Source organism: Bos indicus, chromosome 9 (genome assembly GCF_029378745.1).
Source record: "Bos indicus isolate NIAB-ARS_2022 breed Sahiwal x Tharparkar chromosome 9, NIAB-ARS_B.indTharparkar_mat_pri_1.0, whole genome shotgun sequence".
NCBI classification, from domain to species: domain Eukaryota; kingdom Metazoa; phylum Chordata; class Mammalia; order Artiodactyla; family Bovidae; genus Bos; species Bos indicus.
In genome coordinates, this window is record NC_091768.1 from 89,592,148 (window position 1) to 89,618,131 (window position 25,984).

The window sequence follows — 25,984 nt, forward strand, 5'->3', positions numbered from 1 at the left end:
AAGAAGTAGCAAATATAGTAATTTCACTCAATAAAGATCAACTGCAAGTCTTTTACAAAGTAGTAATGATTGGCAAGTTGCCCTGATAGATTTCAGGGGTCAAATTTTGTTTCATTTGCCCTCAAGCCCCCACAGTAGTTAAAAGTTCAAAAATGTTAGATTGGCAGTTTGAGGATACCTGTAGAACTTTCCAACCGTATGTAGTTCCTAAGCTCCCCTTTACCCTATGGGGGAGGGACGTGCTGTCTCAAATAAGAGATACTCAGAGAAGAGTTTTCTCAATTTCTTAGTTATCAACAAGTGGTACAATTAACAATACTTTATATATTGTTATAAATACATAATATAAATATATTTGCCTAATTACAGTTTGCCTAATTAGATATGGGTATAAATAAAATATAATAAAGGTATGCCTAATCCTATTTATAGATCTATACTTACTTAATTTGTATATAAATCAATATATGTATTATATATATACTGTATAATTAAATGTATATTGCAGTAATATAATGTGTGTGGCTGATATTAATTGGTATAGATTGATGTGCTGTGATGATATATGTTCTGTATGCTGTATAATTATATATGTGTGACATGTATTACTGCAGTACATTGGTTTGTGTTGGTTAGTATTGGCTGTGTGCGTGTTGTATTGCTGTAATATATATAAATTAATATATTAATTATAAGATTAATTCAAGTATATTAATTTATATATATTGTATGTCAATAAGTTTATACTTGTTGCCATATATAAATACATTTTGCATTTAAGTATATCTGTATATCAAAAGAGATAAGGAGGTTATACATTTATTTAAGTTTATAGAGACCTAAACTAAACATTAGACCTAAATTAACATATCTCTAAATTTATGTTGTTAAAATGTAAATTTTAAAAATTAAATTGACAACTGCTTGACAATTCCTTTGCCATAAAACCCCCATAGGTGTAATTGGGGTGGCCAGACAAAAAATTGGTTTTATAGCAAAACGGCCCCCTAGAGTGGGTCCATCTTTCCGCTCAAACTAAAAAAGTAGTGCTTCTTATCCAGGATTGACAGCTACTTTGATATTAAATGAAAAAAGCAGAACATTGAATTATTTGGTAAAGAGCCATCAGAAATTGTAATTCCATATAATAAGGAACAACTTGTTGCTCTTCTAATGTTTGATAAAAATTGGCAGATTGCTATAGAAAACTATTTTGGTCAAAATTTTGCATCATTTACCCTCACATGTTTTGCTGAATTTTATATCCAGACATCCAGTTATTTTTTCTGTCAGATGTAAACAATCTCCTATTCCAAATGCTCAAATAGTTTTTACTGATGAGTCAACAAACGGTAAAGCCTCCATAGTTACTAAAAATCACCAAAAGGTTTTAAAAACACAGAAAACTTCAGCTCAAAGAGCTGAAATAACAGCAGTCATAGAGGCTTTTGCTATGTTTGCAGATGAAGAATTTAACCTTTATTCTGATTCTCAGTATATTGTCAGGTTGTTTCCACACATTAAAACTGCAGTTTTGCCTGAAAATAAAACTACCATATTTCATTTGTTAACTAAATTACAGCAACAAATTTAAAAAAAAAATAAAATATTTTTCATTGGACACATTCGGGCTCATTCCAGATTGCCCGGCCCTTAAAATGCCTTTAATGATTTGGCTGACTTGTTAACCTGAAATACAGTGGCTACTGTGATTGAAGAGGCCAGAGCCTCTCACTTACTTTATCGTCAATATGCTACTGCCTTAAGATATCAATTCCAAATTCCCAGAGAGGCTGCTCAAGAGATTGTGTGTTCTTGCTTATATTGCCCCACTGTTTATAATAGTCTACCTATGAGAGTTAATCCTCGCGGTCTTAAACCCAATGTACTCTGGCAAATGGATCTAACTCATGTTTCTTCATTTAGAAAACTGTCCTCTGTTCTTTAACGGTAGACACCTTTTCTCATTTTATTATTGCAACTGCTCATACAGGAGAAGCAATTAAAGATGTAATACAACATCTCTTTACTTGTTTTTCATATTTGAGCCTGCTAAAAGCTCTGAAAACTGACAATGCTCCTGCGTCTAAGTCTTTTCAAGAATTTTGTATAAAGTTTCAAATTAAACATAATACAGACATCTCTTATAATCCCCAGAGACAGGCCATTGTTGAAAGAGAGCATCAAACATTAAAAATCCAAATTCAAAAACTAAAAGAAGGGGAGTTTAAGTATAGTTCTCCCCATCAAATCTTGCAACATGCTCTTTTCGTAATAAATATTCTAAATACTGATCTGGCTGGACTACTGCAATGCTTCGTCATTGGTGCCTGGAGCAATTAAATGCAAAACCATTAGTCAAATGGAAGGACCTCCTCTCAGGACAATGGAAGGGTCCTGACCCATTATTAACTAGCGGTCGAGGATGTGCTTGTATTTTTCCACAGGATGCAGATTCTCCAATTTAGATCCAAGACAGGTTGATTCGCCATGTTGCAGACCCCCAGACATCCAGTTCCCCCATTGCTTCGATCACAAAAGAGAAGCCCGCCAGAAGGGGAGGCAAGATAAACATCGAGATCCTGGCACGACCGACGGGGCTGCTGCAGTGCGAACTCCAACCAGAAAATAATTCTACTTATTCTGTTTTGGCTTGTCTACCCTCTCCTTATGTTTTTCTCTTTACCAATGATTCTGGAAAACTTAATGTACATGTGACTTTCACTGGTGGACCCAATGTAGTGACTTGTGAACAATGCATGCTCTCATTTTGTTTAAACCCTCAATATAATGTTTGCTCTTTGGTAGTGTTACAATGTCCACCTTATCTTATGATGTAACCACTTATTGATATAACTATAGTCTTGCTATGTTACAACAACTACAAGATTTAATGTGATCACGACGATTTGTGGGCTTTACTTATTTTAGGAATATCAGCTTTAATAGCAGCAATTACTTCTGTTACTGTGGCAGCAATATCATTGACTCAACAAGTGCATACTGCCCAATATGTTGATACCATGTCTAAAAATGTTTCTTTAACTCTAGCAACGTAGGAAGTTATAGATAGAAAATTAGAGATGAGAGTAGACGCCTTAGAAGAGGCAATAATGCATATTGGGACTGAGTTACAGGCTTTAAAAGTGAAAATGGCTCTGTCTTGCCACGCTGATTAACGGTGGATATGCGTGACATCTTTAAAGGTAAACGAGACAGATTATGAATGGGAAAAAATCAAAAATCGTATCTCAGGTGTTTGGAACAGCTCTGACATTGGCCTGGACTTAGGGAAACTTCATAATCAAATACAGACCCTGGAACACTCTCGACTGGATTTTACCACCGCTGGAGCAGCTAATGACTTATTTCACACCTTCTCTAACTTTACTTCTGGAAAAAACATTCTGTCTAATATCTTTAGTTCTAGTTGTGCTTCTCATAATCATTCTTCCTTGTATTGTCAGGATTCTTCGGCAGAACATTCAAAAGCTCGCGACTGAGCTGCATCTGGCTGTTTTAAGAAATAAAAAAGGGGGAGATGCCGGGAGCCGGCATATTGCATATTGAGTGCATATTGCATATTGAGTGCAGCACTTTTCAGGATCTGGAATAGCTCAACTGGAAATTCTATCACTGCCGGTAGCCAGCGTGAGGAACTCCGCCCATGACAAAGGTCATGAGGAAGGAGGCTCGGCATACGCAAAGGCGGGATCGAGCTTCAGGAGTCCCCCTGGAAATTCTCGAGCATATACCCCCAAAACCAGAGTCTGCCTACTTTCTGCTTTGTGCTTTTACCTACACCTCTGACTTTACGGGGGGCTGTCCCCCACTACCTCTCTGAAAAAAGTTAGCTTACAGCTCCAGTTAATAATTCCTGGGTGTGACAGTGTTTAACCTACAAACTCCTTTGGAAATCCTCTAGCCTGCCTGAATAGGTTTTTCCGGCCACATGTGATTGTTCAGAGCCTCCCAACTGTGAGAGGCAGGAGATGTTCTAAACTGTCTAAACACAGATTCTTTTGAGTAGTTAAAAGATTGATTAGAAATTGTATTGGTGAAGGGATTTTCACTTGTTGGGCCAATGTTTGCTGCTAAGTTCCCATATCCCTTACCTGCTGTGTCCCTGGCAGTGTATTGGTTAATATAATTGGTGTAAATAGTAGCTTTAATGTTTGTAACCTGGGACCCTTGAGTTAATTCTTTTTGTAGCCCACCACACCTTTGCGCTGTACGAATGCAACTTTATCTAATGCTTTTGGAGGGTGGCTCCTGACCAATCACCTTTAGAGAAAAATAAGTTTTCTGAAGAAAAGGTCTTAAAATGTTAACAGGCCTCCGGGCCAGAAGATGATGCAAATCACCTAAGCTTTTGCATATGATAAGTTTGCAGGAAGAAAGCCTGGTTTGCTGCAAGACTCTACCCCTTCCCCCATTATCCTCTGTGCATAACTTAAGGTATAAAAACTACTTTGAAAAATAAAGTGCGGGCCTTGTTCACCGAAACTTGGTCTCACCATGTCGTTCTTTCTCTTACCTTCTGGCTGAATTATTCAGCCTCTTTTCTCCACTGAATTTCCTCACTGAGCTATCCTTATTTCAGCCTCTTTTCTTCACTGAATTTTCCTACTGAGCTATCCTCATTCTATTACTCTTTATATCCTTAATTAACGTTTAATTAAGCAATTGTTTCCTGATCTTCGCCTACGCCGTCTCTCCTTCGAATACCCTGGATCAGCCGGGGCTGGTCCCCGGCAGGGAATATAAATTGCATTTCCCATCTGATGCTTCATCTTGAAATTGATGGAGCTGGTACAGAGGCTACTCTATAAGAAGTCTGAGCAGTGGTCGGGAAGACTCATTTCACTGTTTGAAAATTTAAAACAAAATAACAGCTAAAACAAGGCAGAAAAACATCAGTCCCAAAGAAAACCAGCACACACAGAAACCAGGGAGACACAAAGACAGTGTGTTTTGCTTAATCCTTGAGTCTAGAGGGCCCAGTAGCTACATCTGAAGAAAAGCACAGCTTGACGTTCTCCAAACAAAAAGGCAGGACCAAGAGAGCTATTAAGAGGACACTGAGCTCTCCATCCACAGTATGCTTACAAAAGTCTCCACACATGCATCTCAGTGCATCTCAATAGCTGGGCTGAAGAGGATTTTTACGATCTAGAGAGGGAATTAGAGAAGGTTATCTTCTGTACTACATCCAACAAGGTCAAAATCAAATGGAAATGTCAGGTGTTGTAGCAGGATTACTCCGCAGGTTTTGTTTAGCTGGATTCATTACACTGAAAATTGCTTCTGCCACTATGGTAACCTAGTTCAGAAGTTCTGCTGATTCCAGGGTGACAAGTGGCTTCCTTAGGTCTCTACAAACTCATATGTATACCATCTAGGACAGGCTTCCTCTCCAGCTCTAGATAGACTTGTAGGGCCCTGGCCATAGCTGTGTTTGCCTTAAAAGAGGTTAACTAGGTCCCAGAGGTACCTGGAGGTTTTATGCAATTTTAACTGGTCATTAAATCATGATTACTTTCATGAGGGGCTTCCCTGGTGGCTCAGATGGTAAAGAATCCGCTTGCAATGCAAGAGACATGCATTGGATCCCTGGGTCTGGAAAATCCCCTGGAGAAGGGAATGGCTACCCACTCCAGTATTCTTTTCTGGAAAATTCCACAGACAGAGCAGCCTATGGGCTACAGTCCATGGGGTCTCAAAGAGTTGGATGTGACTGAGCGACTAAAACATATACACATTTTTATGGGGCTGGGTCTGCAATTCAGTCCAGCTCTCAACTCTTCCAAGCCTTCCTAGGAACACTCTGACTCGGGATGGCTGGAGAAACATCTGTGTCCACTTCCACCAACCACTGGCCCACTGCTATGTCAGTGTGTAACAGCCAGGGCTGGTGTTTTTCATCTGACCGGGCATTCCACGTGGCCGCTTTCTGTCTGGCACCATGGAAAAGGCCGAGAGCAGCTACCTTCAGCTTCTGGATTTGGAGCGCGATGGACTGGATGTCGGTGCTGAGCTGTAGGCGCTGAAGCTGTTCCAGGTCGCCCTCCGTCTCCCTAAGCCAGGTCAGAACGCTATTCAGATCTGAGTCCAACTGCTGCCTCCTCTGGGGCTTCTGTTTCATCCTCAGCTCCTTGCTCAGGGCCTCTGCCTGGATGAGTTCCCAGCGGTCAATCACGCCTGGCAAGACAGGACATGCACACGAGAGTGAGGGGCTTTCCTCCACATGGAATGTTTAGGAAATGCTTGAAACCGACATGGGCGCTAACTCTAAAACAGAAAAGAAAGTAATGCCACTGGGCATTTCCATTGCTGTCAGCTGTAAGTAACAGGATAGTGGCTGTATTTTTCTTATCTGCATTTTTAACAATGATGGGGAAGAAAAAAATCAGCTACATAAGATTTAACACTGTAAAGAGATTTATGAAGTGATAGCATTAAAGTGAGTGAACATCGGGACTTCCCTGGTGGTCCAGTGGCTAGGACTCCCTGTTCCCAATGCAGGGTGGCCTGAGTTCGATCCCTGGTCAGGGAACTAGATCCTGCATGCTGCAACTAAGACCTGGGGTAGCCAAAATAAATACATACAGAGATATTAAACAACAACAACAATAAAGTTGGTGAAGATAACTTTCAGTTCTTGGTTTCTTTCTGCAATAGAGCTCTGAGAGCACTGGGCATATATCTAGAAGATTCCTGACTAGTGATTCAAAGATGATGCTTTAAAATAAATGGGACATGGGGAAAAACCACTGTGATATTTTTCAGCTTCTTTTTCTGTCCCCAGAGATCCTTGTAACCTGAAGTAAAGTTCTCAGGACAGAATAGTATAGATTGAGGTAAGCAACACAGTGGAACTCAGAGGCATCAGAGTGTTTTGAGATCTTCTATTTCACTCTGTCCTGAATAGAGCACAACACACTCACCAGCTGTTTGGGTTTCAGTGCTATTCAAGTTAACAAAGCCAGGAAAATGGTCCTCTTCCTCGGTCAGCTTGTGCTCCAGTCTTTTCACTGAGTCTATGCTGCCACTGCATTCACCCAGCAGTTTCATCTGTTTAGACACAGAAAAGAGGCTCCCTTGTCACAAAATTCTCAAGCTGTCATGAGTGCAAGAGATCCTGGGGAAAATATCTTTGGAGTTCCTCAAAAGAGACAGTGGCTAAGTGCTACCTTTCTGTAAAGAGTAAGCTGCTCTTAGCTTCCCTGATGGCTCAGTGGTAAAGAATCGGCCTGCCAATTCAGGAGACATGGGTTTCATCTCTGATCTGGGAGGATCCCACATGCTATGGAGCAACTAAACTTCAAGCATCACAAGTAAGCCCGTGCTCTAGACTCTGTACTCCATGAGAGAAGCCACCGCAATGAGAAACCCTTGCACCCTAACTAGAGAGTAGCCCCGTTTGCCACAACTAGAGAAAAGCCTGTGCAGCAATGAAGACCCCGCACAGCCAAAAAAAAAAAGAGTAAGCTGCTCTGCTGGAAACAAAATGTCAAGTTCAAAAACATGCTTCTAAAACATGTGACATGTTCATATTTACACAAAGCAATGCCTTGAAGATATACTTGGCACACATGGTTTTACACAAGTCCTCCCAATTTCTTTTAAAATTTATGAATCAAAACAGACTAAATCGATCTGGGATTTAACACTCAGAGCTCCCAGCTGGCAATATAACATATTGTCTTTGGCAAGCTGCTCCCTTTTTCTTAAACTGAAGTGTGGGAACAGTGATATTACCACAAATCTCACAGGGGCATCTATTTGCATTAAGTAATTAAAATGCTTAAAAGAATAAAACAATATTAACACCAGCTGTTTCATGAGAAAATCTAAGAAATGCTTAATAGATACTAAGGGAATAAATCTGACATCAAAAGAAAAGCTTCCAACTCCATATTTAATATTCACATATTCAAAGACTAAAGCAACAAATCATTTCAAGGCATGCCTGTTACACGTGATCATAACGTTTTCTTTCAAAGCCTTTACCAAATCATGTTGCTCTTAAGTTACTTTGATTGCTTTTGATTGGTGTTAAGTATAATCTCAGTTGATTTCAGCACGCTCATTGTGAAACTGTATTATATTTTTTAAAAGGAGGTTTCACTATAATAGAAGTCAGGATAAGAGGCCAAATTGAACAGGAAGTAAACTCATGATTAATTAATTACTCTTCTGTGACTGTGAGGATGTTAACGTCAGCATAAAAGGTTCTCTTCCCTGGTTTCAAAAAAGCAGTACGTGTGAATTGTCATTAGGCTTAGGGAAATTAATTTTTCTTGCCTTTTACGAGGGGTGTGAAGAGACATGACAGAAGGCCTTGAAGAGATTTACTTTCAAATCTTCTTGCTTAAGTATGCGTAAGAACACAGGTAATTCTCTGAGTATTTCTCTGGGAAGTTATTCTGTCAGTAACTTGAGCAGAGCAAAGCTATTACATACTTTACAAAGAGCTTTAAAAATGGAACTGGTAATACACACAATCTCTTGCCATCTTCTCTCCAAATCTTGTTAGTCAGAATTGTTTTCCCCAGAATGAGAAAACAAACAAGAGAATACAAAAATCCCAGGGTCATCAAGTGACTCAAAAGACACCCAGGAAAAGAACTAAACCTATTCCATGTCAGCAATATACCAGCTGCTCCGAGCATAACCTTGGTCAGAAAAATCATTAACTGAATTTGAAAGAATGCCTAGTTACCTTCCAGGGCCAAAGCAATCTGTGGAAAGATTTCACAAGAGATCTGGATTCAATCCCCTGGATCAGGAAGATCCCCTGGAGAAGGGATCTTCTACCCACTCCAGTATTCTTGCCTGGAGAATCCCATGGACAGAGGAGCCTGGCGGGCTACAGTCCACAGTGTCAAAAAAAAGAGTCTGACACTACCGACTGACTGACTAACACTTTCACTTTCAGTTCTCTGTGTAAAGGAACAGGCTGGTTCTTAAGGTAGATCAGGGGGCTGAGCACAGACCACTTTTGCACCAAAGGTAACCTGCTAACAGGGCTTTGTTTTGCACACACATCTATGAGTTCAAGGGCAGTTTGGTACGCGGAGAGCGGACACAGACCTCATGCCACAAACAGATGGTTCTTTGTCACACAGCTGTGATCACCAGGTACGTATGAGGATCAAGAAGGGCCCGGATACTCACGTAGCCCCTGTAGCCGGAGTCTAGCTCTGGTCCTGTGGGCGTTTTGCTGTGGATGATATTCTCTGTTTGCTGCATCTGAAAGCGGCTGTCATCCAAGGCTTTGCCCAGCTGTTGGATCTGTGACTCCAAGGCACCAGGGTCCCCTGCAGCGTCAACCATGAGAATCTCGATAAGCTTGACATTCAAGGAGATGGTTAAGAAATTCTACAGGCAGGGCAGCAGAGAGATGGCATGTGTGTGGGTGATCATAAGGCACATTTAGTACTGACATGCTGGTGGGTTAGGAGTTCAAATGACTAGACTGATGAATGTGCTTGACCAGGAGTCCAAGCTGACTGGGTGCTGCCCCAGGGGCCACACAGTAGGTTCTCACAGCCTGTGAGTCTGCTTCCTCTTAAACTGCACGCTATGAGTTGGGGAGGGCCATTCTCAAAACCTCAGGTGGTCCCTTCTGCTCCCCGATAACTGGGAGTTATCAGTTACGTCTCAGGCTCCCTCTGCAGTCACTTATCAAACAGAAAGTCACACCATCTTATTTTCCTTTCTGCATCTCAGGAGAAGATGGTGCCCCTGAAGTCTCAAGTGGCTGCACCCTTCACTTAAGGCAAAACTTCACGTGAGCTGAGAAAAGGTATGTGTGGAGGAGCCACGCTAGCAATGACTTCATTTTGTCTGAAACTTGAAACAAAACCAGGAGAAAGTGAAAATTTTAGCATTTCCATCCAGGCGTGCTCCCACTCTGAGCTTAGAACTCCTGGCTTACCTTTGAGAGACGTGACGTTGTTTTGGAAATTTGTGTGTGCGTGTGCGGTACAGTCTTTGAACTCAACAAGAATATGATCGTCAGAGTGAAGCTAGCGCAGGGTGAAAGCACAGTAAACATTAGTAAGCTTTATTAATTCTCTTTTGGAAAGAAAGCCTTCTAAATACACCTGGAAGAAGTCTCTCACTGGGAATCACTCAGGTAGTCACCATTTTAGCAATGAGACTTTATTTTCCATCCTTTTGCTTTTTTACAGAAATGTTAAGTGTAAACTAATAATCTCACGAGTCAACACCCTATCACCAGGGTCCAACCCTGTTCTCTCCATTGTCCTCCAGATTACAGACTCTGAACTACAGTTCGTCTACAGCGAGAGCCTAATTTTTTGGAGCTGAATACTTGACTCATCCTTTGTCTTTTATGGGACCCCAGAGATCCCACAGTGGGCCTGGGGTCCCACCTATAAGCTAGTGAACTTGGGACAGAATCCCCGAGCCCTGACTCCCCAGCCAGTGGTGGGTCTGCAATTCCTCCTTGAAGTCATAAAGTCAGAGCTGTTACAACCAAGCAGGGAGCTAGAGCACCAATGCTAAGACTAGTGTTTCCATCTCCTATTTTCTGCCATTAATGGGCATCATAGTTCATACCTACTGAGAGTGACTACCATTTCACAAGTTGAATGGTTGTTTTACTGCACTTGATTCCTGGAGCTATGGGCTTCCCTGGTGGCTCAGGCAGTAAAGAATCTGCCTGCAATGTGGGAGACCCAGGTTTAATCCCTGGGAAGACCCAGGGAAGATCCTCTGGAGGAGGGAATGGCTACCCACTCCTGTATTCTTGCTTGGAGAATTCCATGGAGAGAGGAGCCTGGCAGGCTACAGGGCATGGGGTCACAAAGAGTCGGACATGACTGAGTGACCAACATTTCCACTTTCACTGAAGTTTTACTCTTGGTGTGGATCAACCAAGTGGTTTCGGTTTTTGTTTCTGAGACGGCAGTCAGAGAAGAAGTTTCTGCCTTAACATGCTTGTGGCACAGAGCTGTGAGAGGGCGGGTAAAGGTGCTCAGAGAGGAGAAGGCTGGTTACAGGTGAGCAGGGGAGGTCTGCTTTGGCTTGGGTGCCTACCAGAGGAATTTCTGATTGCACTTTCTGTGAGTTTAACATAGGCCTCGGGACTTTCAGGGATCACTACATCTGCAAAAAGAGCACAGTCTAAGTTGACAGCTAAGGTCTGCAAACCTGGATCCCCTGATGGCAAGAAAATAACTTTCCTAGAGGGAAAAAAGGAAATTAATCATTCTGGGCCGATAATTCTTGAACATACAGAGAAGTCTGAGTCCGACCACCAAAGGGTTCCTGAAATAAATCATAATAAAGGCTCTCATTGATGGAGAGTGTTTTATGAGCCAGGCGATGTTCTGGGCACTCGTTTACCCTCACAGAAACCCTACAGGGTGTGTGGAAGTGTTATTCTCATTTTATTGATGAAAAAAACTGAGGCCCAGGGGAATTGTTACTCATTCAAGTTTCAGCAGCTAGTAGCAGCATAACTGGAATTGCAATCCATACAGGTTCTAGAGCGGTGCTGTCCAACAGAAATAACATACATTGTTTTAAAGAGTCTAAGAGCCACAATGACAAGTCAAGGGATGAAAATACATTCAATACTTAATTTTACTTCATCAATGAATCTAAAGTATAACATGTAATCAACATAAGTACTATTATTAATATTTTACACACTTGCTTTGTGCTAAGTCTTTGAATTCTGTGTGTTTGTGTTAGGGCACTGGGTGTAGCAAATATCCATCTGCACAGTCACATTTCAGTGCTCAGCTGTCATGTGTGGCTGAGGGACTGCATATTGAGTATTTCTGCTTTAGATGCAAAATGCTTAGTTATTAGGCTGTACTGTAAAAACAAAATAGAAACGAGAGAAATCATTTTCTTTTTGTACAGCATCAGCCTCTTGGGAATCCAAATGTGAACCATCACACAAAGAAAAAGCAGAAATTGTCTTTTAGGGAATGTGTGAGATGCGTTTATAAGGGCTACAAATTGGCCTCTGGTTATTTATTCTATGTCGACTCACCTTTCTTAAAATGCTCCTCTTTCTCTGTCCACCTCTTCACTATAGGTGCTTCCTGAGGCTTCATATGTCTTGATTCCCTTTGTACACTCTTCCTGTGTGGTCTCCTTTCTTTCCTTGGGGACCACTGACATGTGGATAACTATCTAGTCTACATTTCTGGTTCCTGACCCATGTAGCCATCCATTGCTGGCTTTTTCCAGTGGGATAGGCCATAGCATCTCAAGTTCAGGACGTGCCCAGAGGAACTCACTGCCTCCTGCTCTCTCACTGCCCTGCCCCGGTGGCTCCACAGTCACCCAGAACATTCTCTCCTACTCGTGGTCCTCAGAGCCTAGGACCACCTGCTTCTTTTACCAAGATGTTCACACCAGAAATATCACTTCAGCCGCAATCCAATCAGCCATCAGTCACGCAGGAGCCGTCTCATGATTTCTCATAGCTTTCATCTATTCCCAGTGCTGCTTCCTTAGTTCAGGCCATAACCACATCTGTGTCCTGGACTGTAAAGTGATTCCATCTGGACTTTCTTTCAATGTGCCCTTCTCTAGATATTGCTGAGACAGGTTCTTTGAAAACAGACATCAGATCACATTGCCTCCCTCCTTAGAGCCCTGCTGTGACTGTCCTGGGTCTTCACGGTAAAACTGCTTTTCATGATAAACAGGTTGCTGTATGACCAGGCCCTGGTTCGCCCTTCCATCTCCTCTTTGTTCACTCTCCACCTCTCAATCTACAGCCCTGTCATTCTAGACAAACTCCAGGTGACTGAAAGTGCTGAGGCTGGTCATAAAGCTGAGATGGGTGTCCTCTCCTTTCTTCCTCTGGACACTGTCACATCCTCCTGGCTGACTTCTATTCATCCTGCAGGTCTCAGCACAGGTCTCTTCTCTAAAGCCTTTCTCCAAAGCTCTGGCTCAGCCACCCCTGGGCTGTTTTCACATCACCTTGTGTACCCTGCTACTCCAGTGCCAAACATTTCACACAGGTGTTTCTTATTTGTCTGTGTTCCACCCTAGAGTGTTAGGGCTTCCTTGGTAGCTCAGAAGTAAAGAATTTGCCTGCAACACAGGGGATGCAGATTCGACCCCTGGATTGGGAAATCCCCTGGAGTAGGAAATGGCAACCCACTCCAGTATTCTTGCCTGGAGAATCCCACGGACAGAGGAGTCTGGTGGGCTCCAGTCCATGGGATCAAAAAGAGTCGGACACGACTTAGCGACTGAACCACCTCCATACTACCACACTACCACCCTAGAATGTAAGCTCTTTGAAAAGAAAAGGAACTGTGTATTTCCAGTACTTATAAAGCGCCAGTCATGTAGTAAGAATGTAAGCATATGTGGGATAAATCAATGGTCATATCAATTTTGCATTTGTGAACCATGTTAATATCCAATTATGCCATTGAGTCCAAGTTCCCTTGATGGGAGAAGGAAGATGATTCTGCTTAGCTATGGGTTTTCAGGACAGTATCCATTCCTTTGTATTTTCTTTCAAGCTAGCATACGCATAGGAGGAGCTCTTTCCTACCTGATAAGCCAACAGCTCCCCTGAGGTAGAAATCTTTATCTTCCGGACCCTCTTCGTCCTCAGACGGCAGAGTTCTGGACATGGCGGACTCCAGGTCACGGCTGAGGTCATAGTCATGGTCCCATTCCAGGGGGATGGAGTCCACACTGGCGGGGGTGTCTCGTCCAGACCTCTCGCTCCGGAGGGGCTGGGCGAGTGAGAGGGAGGGGTTGGAGGAAGGCTGCGGGGAGAGCACGCCGTCCGTGGAGGTGTCCCGCCAGTGGAGGTCTGACAGAGTTCCAGCCTCATCCAGTTCCAGCTCCCGGTCAGAGAGGTCGTGCTCATCATCTGGGAGCTAGAAACGCAGCCAAGACAGCCCTGTTACTGCAGCGGTCAGCTGGTCCCCTCCCCACTCTGTGCTCTGCCTCTCATCAATGTTCAGCACGAAAGCCTAGCTGGACCACATCCCTGTCTTAGTAGGGTTAATTTTAAACTTCCTATCATCGAATAATAAATAAGTATCTTCTGAGCACTTTTCAAAATGCCTTATACGTGAATCTAGTAAATTCTCAATTTTATCGCTGGTAAAATGGAGATAATATTAAGACCTACTTCAAAAAATTGACAGAAGATTAAAAAAGATACTGTAAATAAAGATAACTTAGTATCTAACCTGCAACACAGTAAGTACTAAATGGCACAGATCAGGAGCCAAAGGGAATCACTGATAACACCTTAGCTTTTCACATAAAACCCTGGGCCTTTTACACCTTGTATTCCAGATAGAAAATACACTTTATCACAGAAGATGACAAATATTCTAATAATAACATCTTGACAATGAGCTATGATTATGGTAGCAATTAGGGAAAAGGAAAAGAAAAATAAATTCAGCTAAACAACCACATCAATTGGGCCACTGTTTAACACTGCTCACCTTTATCCCCTTGTTTCCTCTAGAAGCTTCTTGATCTTCCATGGAAGATATGTGCCAAGTACTCTTCTAAGCTCTTTATATGCATGTATGTGTATATATATATATAAATACAAATATATAAATATATATATATATTTATATATGAACTCATATCATGCCCAAAGCAATCCTTTCTATGAGATAGGTACAGTTATTGAGCCAGGTTTACATTAACGAAACTAAGGCAAGCCATATGAAGCACTCTGGCTCCAGAGTCCAGTACACACTAAACGATGCTACTTGATCTCACATTATTAATTCTCTTTAGATTTCATGACCATGAAAAAACAGTGTCACGTACAGGCAGGCGAATCAGTTTCTTATGGTATCTTTCCACGCGTCCAAAGACCTCCTGACAGTAACGTCGGAGCTCATCCAGCTCTTCCTCAATGACGGCCGCATCCAAGGGCTCACTCTTCTCTATCAGCTGTTCTCCTTGGGCGATTATCTGTTCAATCTTATTGTGGTTCAATGAGATTTCCTGCTGGAAGGCCTAGGGAGCATACCTCTCATGTTAATTTTTCATGACTCACATAAACATGAAGTAACTCTAAGATACATATTAAGAAAAACCATGTAGGGGATACTTAGTTTACCATAGACAAAGACAAGCCAAGAGGCTATTACTTTCTAAAGTAAGCTATAAAATTTTGAAATCAGAACAGGAAGCAGAAATGGAATTGTTAGAATTCCATGACCAGAGAGGCGCCTTTGCCTAATAAAATTTACCACCATGGACAGTGTGGGTAAGAGAATCATAGGAAAAAACATTTAAACCCATCATAAAGTTGAGAGCACTGGCTGTCCCTGATGAAAAGTAATGGCAAGCAATAGAGAGCCACCAGAGTTAATTTAGCATTTTAAAGAATTCTATTCAATATTTAAATTTTAGATTTTCCAAGATGTCAAATATGAGTAAGAAAAACCATCCAAAATCACAATATCACAAATTCTTCTCAGATGATTTGACTATTTCAGGACATAAGTAGGAAAAACTGTAATTATTTGAAAAACAGGTAATTCTGGATTCCTTAGACTTATTTTATATGATTCAAAACAGTTAAGCCTCAGGGAACATGTTTCAAGGGATAAATTTTAATTCAACACAAGAATAAACTCTGGAATAGTTGAAATTTCCCAATAATAAAAAGAATGCCAAGGGAGAAAGAGGGCGGTTATAAATGCTATGATCCTGCCAGAGTCCAGATAGAAAAGATTCAACTACCACTTGGTAGAAATTTCCTGCTAAAGCTTTTAAATAGGTATTTTTACCTGTGAAACAACTTGGGAGAGTTGAGGTGAAGGGGAAGGATGGAGAGGCTGGTCTATTAAATAAAATACTGGGGCTATTTTATGATTTTTTTATTCTGAGAATCTAGGAGTAAAGGTAATTTCCTTGCTTTATTATGACAACTTTAAAGTCACAGGCACCATGAGTGGTAGTTTAGTTGTTAAGTCCTGTCTGACTCTTGCGACCTCATGCACTGGAGCCAACCAGGCCTCTCTGCCCATGGGATTTTCCAGGCAAGAATACTGGAGTGGGTTGCCATTTCCTTCTCTAAGGCAACATGACTATTCTTATAAAAAAAGTCTACCTATTCTCTTATCTTGGGATGAAAATTTCATAAGCTTCATTGCATATTATTCAAGATATTAAACATTCTTCCTTTGAGGGAATCCTCATATCTAATATATAACCCTCCCCATGTAAAAGGCTTCACTCTCCTTTTTCACTTTTATCAAGAGGCTCTTTAGTTACTCTTCACTTAATGCCATAAGGGTGGTATCATCAGTGTATCTGAAGTTATTGATATTTCAGGTTAGTGAAAGTTAGTGAAAGAGGAGAGTAAAAAAGCTGGCCTAAAAATCAACATTCAAAAAACTAAGATAATGGCATCTGGTCCTATCAGTCAGTTCAGTTCAGTCGCTCAGTCGTGTCCGACTCTTTGCAACCCCATGAATCGCAGCACGCCAGGCCTCCCTGTCCATCACCAACTCCCGGAGTTCACCCAAACCCGTGTCCATTGAGTCGCTGATGCAACCCAGCCATCTCATCCTCTGTCGTCGCCTTCTCCTCCTGCCCCCAATCCCTCCCACCATCAGGGTCTTTTCCAATGAGTCAACTCTTCGCGTGAGGTGGCCAAAGTATTAGAGTTTCAGCTGCAGCATCATTCCTTCCAAAGAACACCCAGGACTGATCTCCTTTAGAATGGACTGGTTGGATCTCCTTGGAGTCCAAGGGACTCTCAAGAGTCTTCTCCAACACCACAGCTCAAAAGCATCAATTCTTTGGTGCTCAGCTTTCTTCACAGTCCAACTCTCACATCCATACATGACCACTGGAAAAACCATAGCCTTGACCAGACGGACCTTTGTTGGCAAAGTAATGTCTCTGCTTTTGAATATGCTATCTAGGTTGGTCATAACTTGCCTTCCAAGGAGTGAGTCTTTTAATTTCATGCCTGCAGTCACCATCTGCAGTGATTTTGGAGTCTGACACTGTTTCCACTGTTTCCCCATCTATTTCCTATGAAGTGATGGGACCAGATGCCATGATCTTCGTTTTCTGAATGTTGAGTTTTAAGCCAACTTTTTCACTCTCCTCTTTCACTTTCATCAAGAGGTTTTTTAGCTCCTCTTCACTTTCTGCCATAAGGGTGGTGTCATCTGCATATGTGAAGTGACTGATATTTCTCCTGGAAATCTTGAGTCCAGCTTGTGCTTCTTCCAGCCCAGCGTTTCTCATGATGTACTCTGCATAGAAGTTAAATAAGCAGGGTGACAATATACAGCCTTGACGTACTCCTTTTCCTATTTGGAACCAGTCTGTTGTTCCATGTCCAGTTCTAACTGTTGCTTCCTGGCCTGCATATAGGTTTCTCAAGAGGTATGTCAGGTGGTCTGGTATTCCCACCTCTTGAAGAATTTCCACAGTTTATTGTTATCCACATAGTCAAAGTCTTTGGCATACTCAATGAAGCAGAAATAGATGTTTTTTTCTGGAACTCTCTTGCTTATTTGATGATCCAGCGGATGTTGGCAATTTGATCTCTGGTTCCTCTGCCTTTTCTAAAATCAGCTTGAACATCTGGAAGTTCACAGTTCACGTATTGCGCCTGGCTTGGAGAATTTTGAGCATTACTTTACTAGCGTGTGAGATGAGTGCAATTGTGTGGTAGTTTGAGCATTCTTTGGCATTGCCTTTCTTTGGGATTGGAATGAAAACTGACATTTTCCAGTCCTGTGTCCACTGCTGAGTGCAGCACTTTCACAGCATCATCTTTCAGGATTTGAAACAGCTCAACTGGAATTCTATCACCTCCACTAGCTTTCTGAGTAGTGATGCTTTCTAAGGACCACTTGACTTCACACTCCAAAATGTCTGGTTCTAGGTGAGTGATCACACCATCGTGATTATCTTGGTTGTGAAGCTGTTTTTTGTACAGTTCTGTGTATTCTTGCCATGTCTCCTTAATATCTTCTGCTTCTGTTAGGTCCATACCATTTCTGTCCTTTATTGAGCCCATCTTTGCACGAAATGTTCCCTTGGTATCTCTAATTTTCTTAAAGAGATCTTTAGTCTTTCCCATTCTGTTGTTTTCCTGTATTTCGTTGCATTGATCCCTGAAGAAGGCTTTCTTATCTCTCCTTGCTATTCTTTGGAACTCTGCATTCAGATGCTTATATCTTTCCTTTTCTCCTTTGCTTTTCACTTCTCTTCTTTTCACAGCTATTTGTAAGGCCTCCTCAGACAGCCATTTTGCTTTTTTCCATTTCTTTTCCATGGGGATGGTCTTGATCCCTGTCTCCTGTACAGTGTCATGAACCTCCATCCATAGTTCAACAGGTTCTCTGTCTATCAGATCTAGGTCCTTAAATCTATTTCTCACTTCCATTGTATAATCATAAGGGATTTGATTTAGGTCATACCTGAATGGTCTAGTGGTTTTCCCTACTTTCTTCAATTTAAGTCTGAATTTGGCAATAAAGGAGTTTATGATCTGAGCCACAGTCAGCTCCCAGTCTTGTTTTTGCTGACTGATAGAGAGCTTCTCCATCTTTGGCTGCAAAGAATATAATCAATCTGATTTCGATGTTGACCATCTGGTGATGTCCATGTGTAGAGTCTTCTCTTGTGTTGTTGAAAGAGGGCAGTCCTATCACTTCATGGCAAATAGATGGGGAAACAATGGAAACAGTGACAGACTTTTTTTTCTTGGGCTCCAGAATTGCTGCAGATGGCGAATGCAGCCATGAAATTAAAAGACGCTTGCTCCTTGGAAGAAAAGCTATGACCAACCTAGACAGCATATTAAAAAGCAGAGACATTACTTTGCCAACAAAGGTCCATCTAGTCAATGCTATGGTTTTTCCAGTAGTCATGTATGGATGTGAGAGTTGGACTATAAAGAAAGCTGAGCACCGAAGAATTGACGCTTTTGAACTATGGTGTTGGCGAAGACTCTTTAGAGTCCCTTGGACTGCAAGAAGATCCAACCAGTCAATCCTAAAGGAAATCAGTCCTGAATATTCATTGGAAGGACTGATGCTGAAGCTGAAACTCCAATAGTTTGGCCACTTGATGTGAAGAACTGATTCATTTGAAAAGACCCTGATGCTGGGAAAGATTGAAGGCAGGAGAAGGGGATAACAGAGGATGAGATGGTTGGATGGCATCATGGAGTCAATGGACATGAGTTTGAGCAAGCTCCGGGATTTGGTTATGGACAGGGAAGCCTGCCGTGCTTCATTCCATGGGGTTGCAAAGAGTCGGACATGACTGAGCGACTGAACTGAACTGATGTAAAATGTTTAACTAGCCGCTGGTTTTTAATTATATATGAAACATATCAAATATACTTAAACATTAATTTGGCACCTAGGAATGCAGTCTGTGCGGAATGAAGTTTCAATATAAGAAAGTTGAACTGGTCTGGATCATGGGAGTCAAACTATCTGAAAGTGCTTGAAACCAACAGAAAAAACCACCATCAAAAATGAAAACGACAGCCTTGCAAATCAAGTTCATACTTAAAGTTTACGTGTTAAGGGGAGTTGTATCTCCTGATAATGCTCTTTATTTCATTTTTAATATTTTTCTGTTTCCTGAATTTCTTTTCAGTCAAGAAGATCTACATTTTTAAAAAGCAAAGATTCTCATATGTAAAATACATAGCCAATGGGAATTTGCTGTATGACTCAGGGAACTCAAACAGGGGCTCTGGAGCAACCTAGAGGGGTGGGGTGGGGAGGGAGCTGGGAGGGAGGTTCAAGAGGGACATATGTATACCTATGGATGATTCATGCTGATATTTAGCATAAAACAACAAAATTCTGTAAAGCAATTATCTTTCAATTAAAAACCAAATAAATGTTTTAAAAAAGAACAGTTCTTTAGTATGCTCTTCACAGAAGTATCTATAAATCATTTCCTCTTCAGACTCTCTGCATACCAATTTGAAAAAAAAAAAAAATCACTATTATTCTATTACCTTGAGCTGCTTTATTTTAGCTTGAACGTCACACTCAGAGAAGTGCTCGATGTTGGTGAGCTGCAGATCCATCTCCGTCAGCCACACCAGAATGCTGTCCCGTGCCGTCTCGAACTCCTCCCGCTGGCCAATGAAATGCTGGAGAGAAAAGAACACAAGTGAAAAAGTCACAGACATGCTGAGATGGAACTGCCAATTCCAGCCTCCTCCTGGGAAGTCATTTCCTCAATGGGCAAAGAGAACACCACAATGTTTTACCAAATAAATCATATGCTAGATACCCGTCTTGTCATCCCCGTCTTACAAAGTCACTGAGATTATGTCCTAACACTCTACTCAAATGGCCCCACTCTGTCCTCCTGGCCTCTAAGCTACAGAGGAGGCGCAGCATGGACCTTGAGTCTGCGCAGGATGGAGGTGACGCGCTTCTGCAGGTTGTCCCATCTCTGGTTGCCTTTGTGAACCGTCTGTTTGAGGCTGCCGGCCGCGTCCGTGCGGTTCTCTCTGGCCAGGCGGCGGTACTGCTTGTTGATCAGCTCCAGCTGGGTCAGGCTCTCATGGACCTGTCGCTGGAAAGCCTATGACCACAAAGAAGCACATCAGCCAGGGAGATCTGAGGCGTGCTCTCAGCAAGGGTGTCTGGGCATCCCGTTGTGATATTAGACAGAATGGGAGGTTAACTCTTCCCCTCAAACAGGAAAAGACATTTGGTAACCAGCATAAACTTTCCCTTGTTAAAGAAAACTCATGTTACTCATGTGGCTTAAGAAAGGGAGTTGATCAAACAAAAATACAAAAGAAAATGGCAACCAGTAATAAATATTTGTATAAATACAAATCCGTATATGATACACATATAGAATATGTACATATACATGTAGAACATACACATGTAGAACATACACATATTCATATGATACGTGCATATGAAATGTGCACACATACCTATATATGCATATACAAATGACAGCCCACTCCAGTATTCTTGCCTGGAGAATTCCATGGACAGAGGAGCCTGGTGGGCTTCATTCAGTCCATGGGGTCACAGAGAGTTGGACACGGCTGAGCGACTATCACACACTCTGGCTCAGTCGTGTCTGACTCTTTACGACCCCATGGACTGTAGCCTACCAGCATCCTCCCATGGGATTTCCCAGGCAAGAGTACTGGAGTGGGTTGCCACTGCCTTCTCCAGAGGATCTTCCCCACCCAGGGATCAAACCCGGGTCTCCCGCATTGTAGGCAGAAGCTTTACCGTCTGAGCCACCAGGGAAGTCCTATCACACACTCACTCACATATATAACACACATGATATACATATGTAATATAGCTTTTAAAATAATAGCCTAAGAACACTTTCCCATAAAGCAAACTGATTACAAAAATATGTTGTTGCTTAGTCACTAAGTCATGTCCTATTCTTGCGACCTCATGGACTATAGTCCGCCAGGCTCCTCTGTCCATGGGATTTCTCAGGCAAGAATACAGGAGTGGGTTGCCATTTCCTTCTCCTATGGATCTTCCCAACTGAGGGATTAAACCTGTGTTCCTGCATTAGCAAGCGAGTCCTTTACTACTGAGCCACCAGGGAAGCCCACAAAAATATGGATGTATGCTGAAACGTGAGTTTAAAATGTTCCAAGTTTCTGATGTCAATACTGAGAAAAAAACATCTATCATAAAACTGCTTCTTTTATTTATAAAATATGTTATTTCCTAAGAAATCCAGAAATTGCCTCAATTCTGGTGTTCTCTTTAAAAAAAATAAAACTACTTTTTGCAGAATGTCTGAATGTCTTTTAATTGCAAGCTATTACTGACTCTTAAGAACAACAGCTTAGTAAAACAGAAGTAACATTACAAAGAAAAAAGTTTCGAACATACTCTATTGTTTTTTGCTGTGCCCACGAATGATTTGGTTTGTATGAAACGTTTTAAAGCTGATGTGACACCTTACAGAGTATTACAGAGTAGAGTCTATGTACTTTGGAGGTTACCCCATGCACGCCTTACAGTTTCTGCAGGTAAAGTACTTCTTTTTCTCTGCAATATAGCCTAACCCTAGCAATAAGAGTCATTTGGCCAAAATAAAATGAAGCTTTTACATTTCAAACTTAGGTGTGTGATTTATGACCAACTTTTATTCTGGCATTGGATAGAAAATTGTGTGACTAATTGAAATGCACTCATCGAAATCCCAAACTTTTGCTTCCTTTGGCTCATCACACTGTTTACATGCTACCAAACTCCTGCCTCTGAGATGGCTTTCCTTCTGAGAGTCGTTTTAAGAGCCGTCATCTGAGTAAATTCAACCATCTATTTTATAAAACTTCAAATTATTTCCCCAGAAAAGGAAATAGTAAGGAAAGTTCAGCTTTTGCAATTACTGGAAGTCACAGAATATATGTTCTCACTGAGGTGAAGGTGGGCATAACAGATGGGGACCCCAGCACCCCTACATCTGTCCCCAATGTTTGTGAAACTGAACAGGCAAAAATTGCCCTCAAAATCTCATTTTTGTAATTTATTTTTCTCTTAAGAAAATTAACTACAAAGAAAAATAATAAAATCAATCATTATATCTAGCTAGTTGTATAAATAGCATTTATATTTATAAATAGCATATATATATAATGCTATATTTATACAGCATTATATGAATAGCTAGTTATATAAATAGCATTATAAGCTTAACTATATGGTTAACCTTTGTCATAAAGTCTTGAGTCTAAAATAGCATCATAAAAGATCTTACATAATCTTCTTTGTAGTGGAAGCCGATTATAGAAGGTTTAACCTTTATGAAGCTGTGAGTAATAAGATGCAGTACAAGAATATTTCCACTAGCACTGGTTCACACCAGGATAATCTGAAATCTACTGCAGAGTTTATTGTGGCTTTTTACTAGAATTTTACTAAGGAAAAGCCTTTTAGATAGGAATTCTTTTCCCCCGAGATTTAGTGGAATAGTTATATATAGGTCCATATGCAGACAGCAGAGTAACTCTTGTTTATTTCACAAGTATTTGAACACTTGTATAGCGTGTGTAGCTATCCATCTATGACTCTTAGATTTTAAACCCTACAAGAACAAAAACCAAACTTCACATTTACTATAACAGGTCTCAAAAAAAAAAAAAAAAAAAAAAAGGCTGGTTAATTGCTATTACAAGGTAAAAATGAATCCAGCTGAATTTGGTTGGAATTTTTAGTCTTATTTTAAAATATCTCAGGGAGCTTGGGGCAGACTTGGCAACCAAGAATGATTTTTGTAAGATAACATGCATCGGAACTGTTCACGGTTAATATATATGAGAACACAACTGCCAATCAATGGATATTGACTGGCAAAGAAACTTCAAATTAAAAAATGGTCAACTTTAGGGACCAGTCCTCGGTGAAAATGAGAGGCAGTTGAGAACTGGGGTTTCCTATCACAGTGATAGAGCAGATGTGAGACTGCCCACACAGGCAAGGAACTAGAATCAGTTACTGAATGATTGCTTTCTTGATGAATATGATTATACTGCTGCTATTTTTCTCTATAAATTTGAAAAATCTTAGTGACTCAATGGTGCTGTTCCTCATTTATAATTACAGTTGGTTTATGATTTAAAATATTTGATCAATTCTGGAGTCAATTCCATTTATCAATGATTAAAAGATAAGAGGAGACTGGTGGGCTACAGTCCATAGGGTCGCAAAGAGTTGGACATGACTAAAGCAACTTAGCATGCACTTACACACACACACACACACAAACACACACATATACATGTATATGTATACATACACACACAGTCCAGTTAAGTGAAAAAAATCAAGAAAATATATTGAACACACACACACATATTATAGTTGTTATAGTATGGAATGGCATCATATTTGAGTCTTAGAAGCTTGATTATAAAGCACTGTGAAGTTAAAAGAATGCCAAGATCATTTTGGGGGAATCATGATTCCTGTTTTCTAACAGAGTTTCCCTTCATTACTACTTTATTTGTAATTCTTGATAATTTTAAAGTAAAAACTTCATCTTCTTTACATATCATGATGTAATAAGAAAGATGACCAGAAAGTCATCACCTAGCTGTCTGAACAAATAGTATGTGGGCAAACAGTTTGTTTGGGTCTTGAGACACCAGAGACCAGCTGGCTACTCTCATAGCAAAATAAAGATGAAATATTTGGCATTGAAAATCACCTCAAATTTCTTTAGTTCCTCCTTGGCAACTGTATAGAGCACCCCGGAAGAGCTGGGAAAGGCAGCTGTCCTTTCTGAGATCTTGAGCCAATCTTCAAAATGAGAAAAGTCATCCAGAAACTTCTGCCACAATCGCCATGTCTCTTCAATTCTGAGACAGAAAGGAAAGAACAGAATCTGATTGTTTGAGACTGTTTATGCTCCAGAGCCCTGTCCGATGCCTGCAACCAGGATTAAGAGTGCCCAAAACGAGCAGCTGCTGTGCCAAGCAGTAACTAACTGTGCCTTGAGTCAAATTTGCCCAGACTGAAAAAGAAACAACTGTTTGACTGAAATGAAACAGCTGTGTGAGTGTGTGTGTGTGTGTGTGTGTGTGTGTGTGTGTGTGTTTAAACACACGTCCTGCAGCTCTGGGTTTGGAACAAGTCAAACTGAGTCTGATAAGCACATGGTATGAACTGTTCTGGATATGTGCAAGGAAGTTTAAAAGTGTAACACTCTGCTCTCAGTGCACACTCATCCCGAGGTTCCCTGGACTAAAACTAAGGTATGAAAATTCATTGAACGTCATTCACCCTCATCAAAATCAACCAATGACGGCAAGACAAATATTAAGCTTTCAGGAGGTCCCCAGAGAGCATGAAGATTCTGTGCCTCAAGTAATTGTGGTCACTTTCTAACACATCACTAATTTTTTACCACCTTGAATTTCAAAAGGCTTCAAGAGAAGTCCTTTTGTTTTATTATTTCCTTTTTAATGAAAGAAAGTTACTTTTTTACACCACGGATTATGTAATATAATACTTGTTCAGCAAGGGCATGTTTTAATTTTTCTAATTTTATTTAAACTGTTAGGTCAGGTGTCACTTGGCTTGTTATATTTATAAGTGACCTTTATACCTACTTATGTTTCTAACTGAACGTAGATGACAAGTTTGGGAAACTGAGGCTATATTTGGACATTGCAACCAAAAGGAAATGGTGAACAGCAGATACCCTGGATAAATTTATTGATTGATTTTTTTGTCCTTCCTCTGTTTCAGCTGTGTGCACATCCCCACTTACTTGAGCCTCCTTTCCATGGACATGGCACAGATGTTTCTCCATCGGCGGTCCAGGTTTCGCGTAGCCTGCTGGATGGAATCGCACTCGGCGTCTGTAGCGCAGGCATCACAGTCATGGAGAAGGACCTCGCACAGGTTGAGCACAGAGGCCACTCCTGTGCTGTGTTTCTCGATGTCTCTCTGAAGCTCCTGCGGGGAAGGAGACGTGCTTTATTCAAACACTTGTTTACCAACTGGAAGAAACTGCAGCTGTATTCACTGACTCAGAAATGGTTAGGCAAAACCTTGACAAGTATTTCATTTCATTGAATGCACAAAGCTTCTTCAACTTCCTTTATGAAATACTGCAAGCTCAAAAGTATGAGAAAATGAGTCTCGAAATATTTGGCCTATGTGAGCCATGCCAAAATATCAACTGAACAAGTAAGACCACATCAACTGTGCAGAGTAAAATGAGCTTCTTTAGTGGCTGAACAACGAATCTTGCCCCAGTTTTTACTTCACAGATATATCACTTCCATTCCAATCCATAGATCAATCAAAGGAGTACGTGTGCTCCTGTTAAGAGCTGGCACTCACTTTGATCTCCAAGGATCTGCAAACTGTTTTAAACAGTTAATTCCACCATCATTAAAAGGTACCATGGTTTAAGGGACCTTGGTTTTCTACCATGTATGACATCATTATCAGCAGCTTCCTCA

General features: G+C 41.1%; 1 protein-coding gene across 7 annotated transcripts in view; it reads right to left on the minus strand.

Moving 5' to 3' along the window:
* Positions 1-25,984, minus strand: part of SYNE1 (spectrin repeat containing nuclear envelope protein 1) — a 505,866-nt gene that overhangs the window by 23,500 nt on the left and 456,382 nt on the right. For all 7 annotated transcript variants that reach the window (XM_070796399.1, XM_070796398.1, XM_070796402.1 and 4 more), the window contains 10 exons: positions 25,285-25,472; positions 24,220-24,370; positions 20,410-20,592; positions 20,015-20,152; positions 14,824-15,015; positions 13,568-13,901; positions 11,071-11,139; positions 9,181-9,323; positions 6,948-7,074; positions 5,990-6,201 (listed from right to left, as the gene is read on the minus strand). In XM_070796399.1, the coding sequence (XP_070652500.1) occupies positions 5,990-6,201; positions 6,948-7,074; positions 9,181-9,323; positions 11,071-11,139; positions 13,568-13,901; positions 14,824-15,015; positions 20,015-20,152; positions 20,410-20,592; positions 24,220-24,370; positions 25,285-25,472 (1,737 nt within the window). The remainder of the gene's footprint in view (positions 1-5,989; positions 6,202-6,947; positions 7,075-9,180; positions 9,324-11,070; positions 11,140-13,567; positions 13,902-14,823; positions 15,016-20,014; positions 20,153-20,409; positions 20,593-24,219; positions 24,371-25,284; positions 25,473-25,984) is intronic.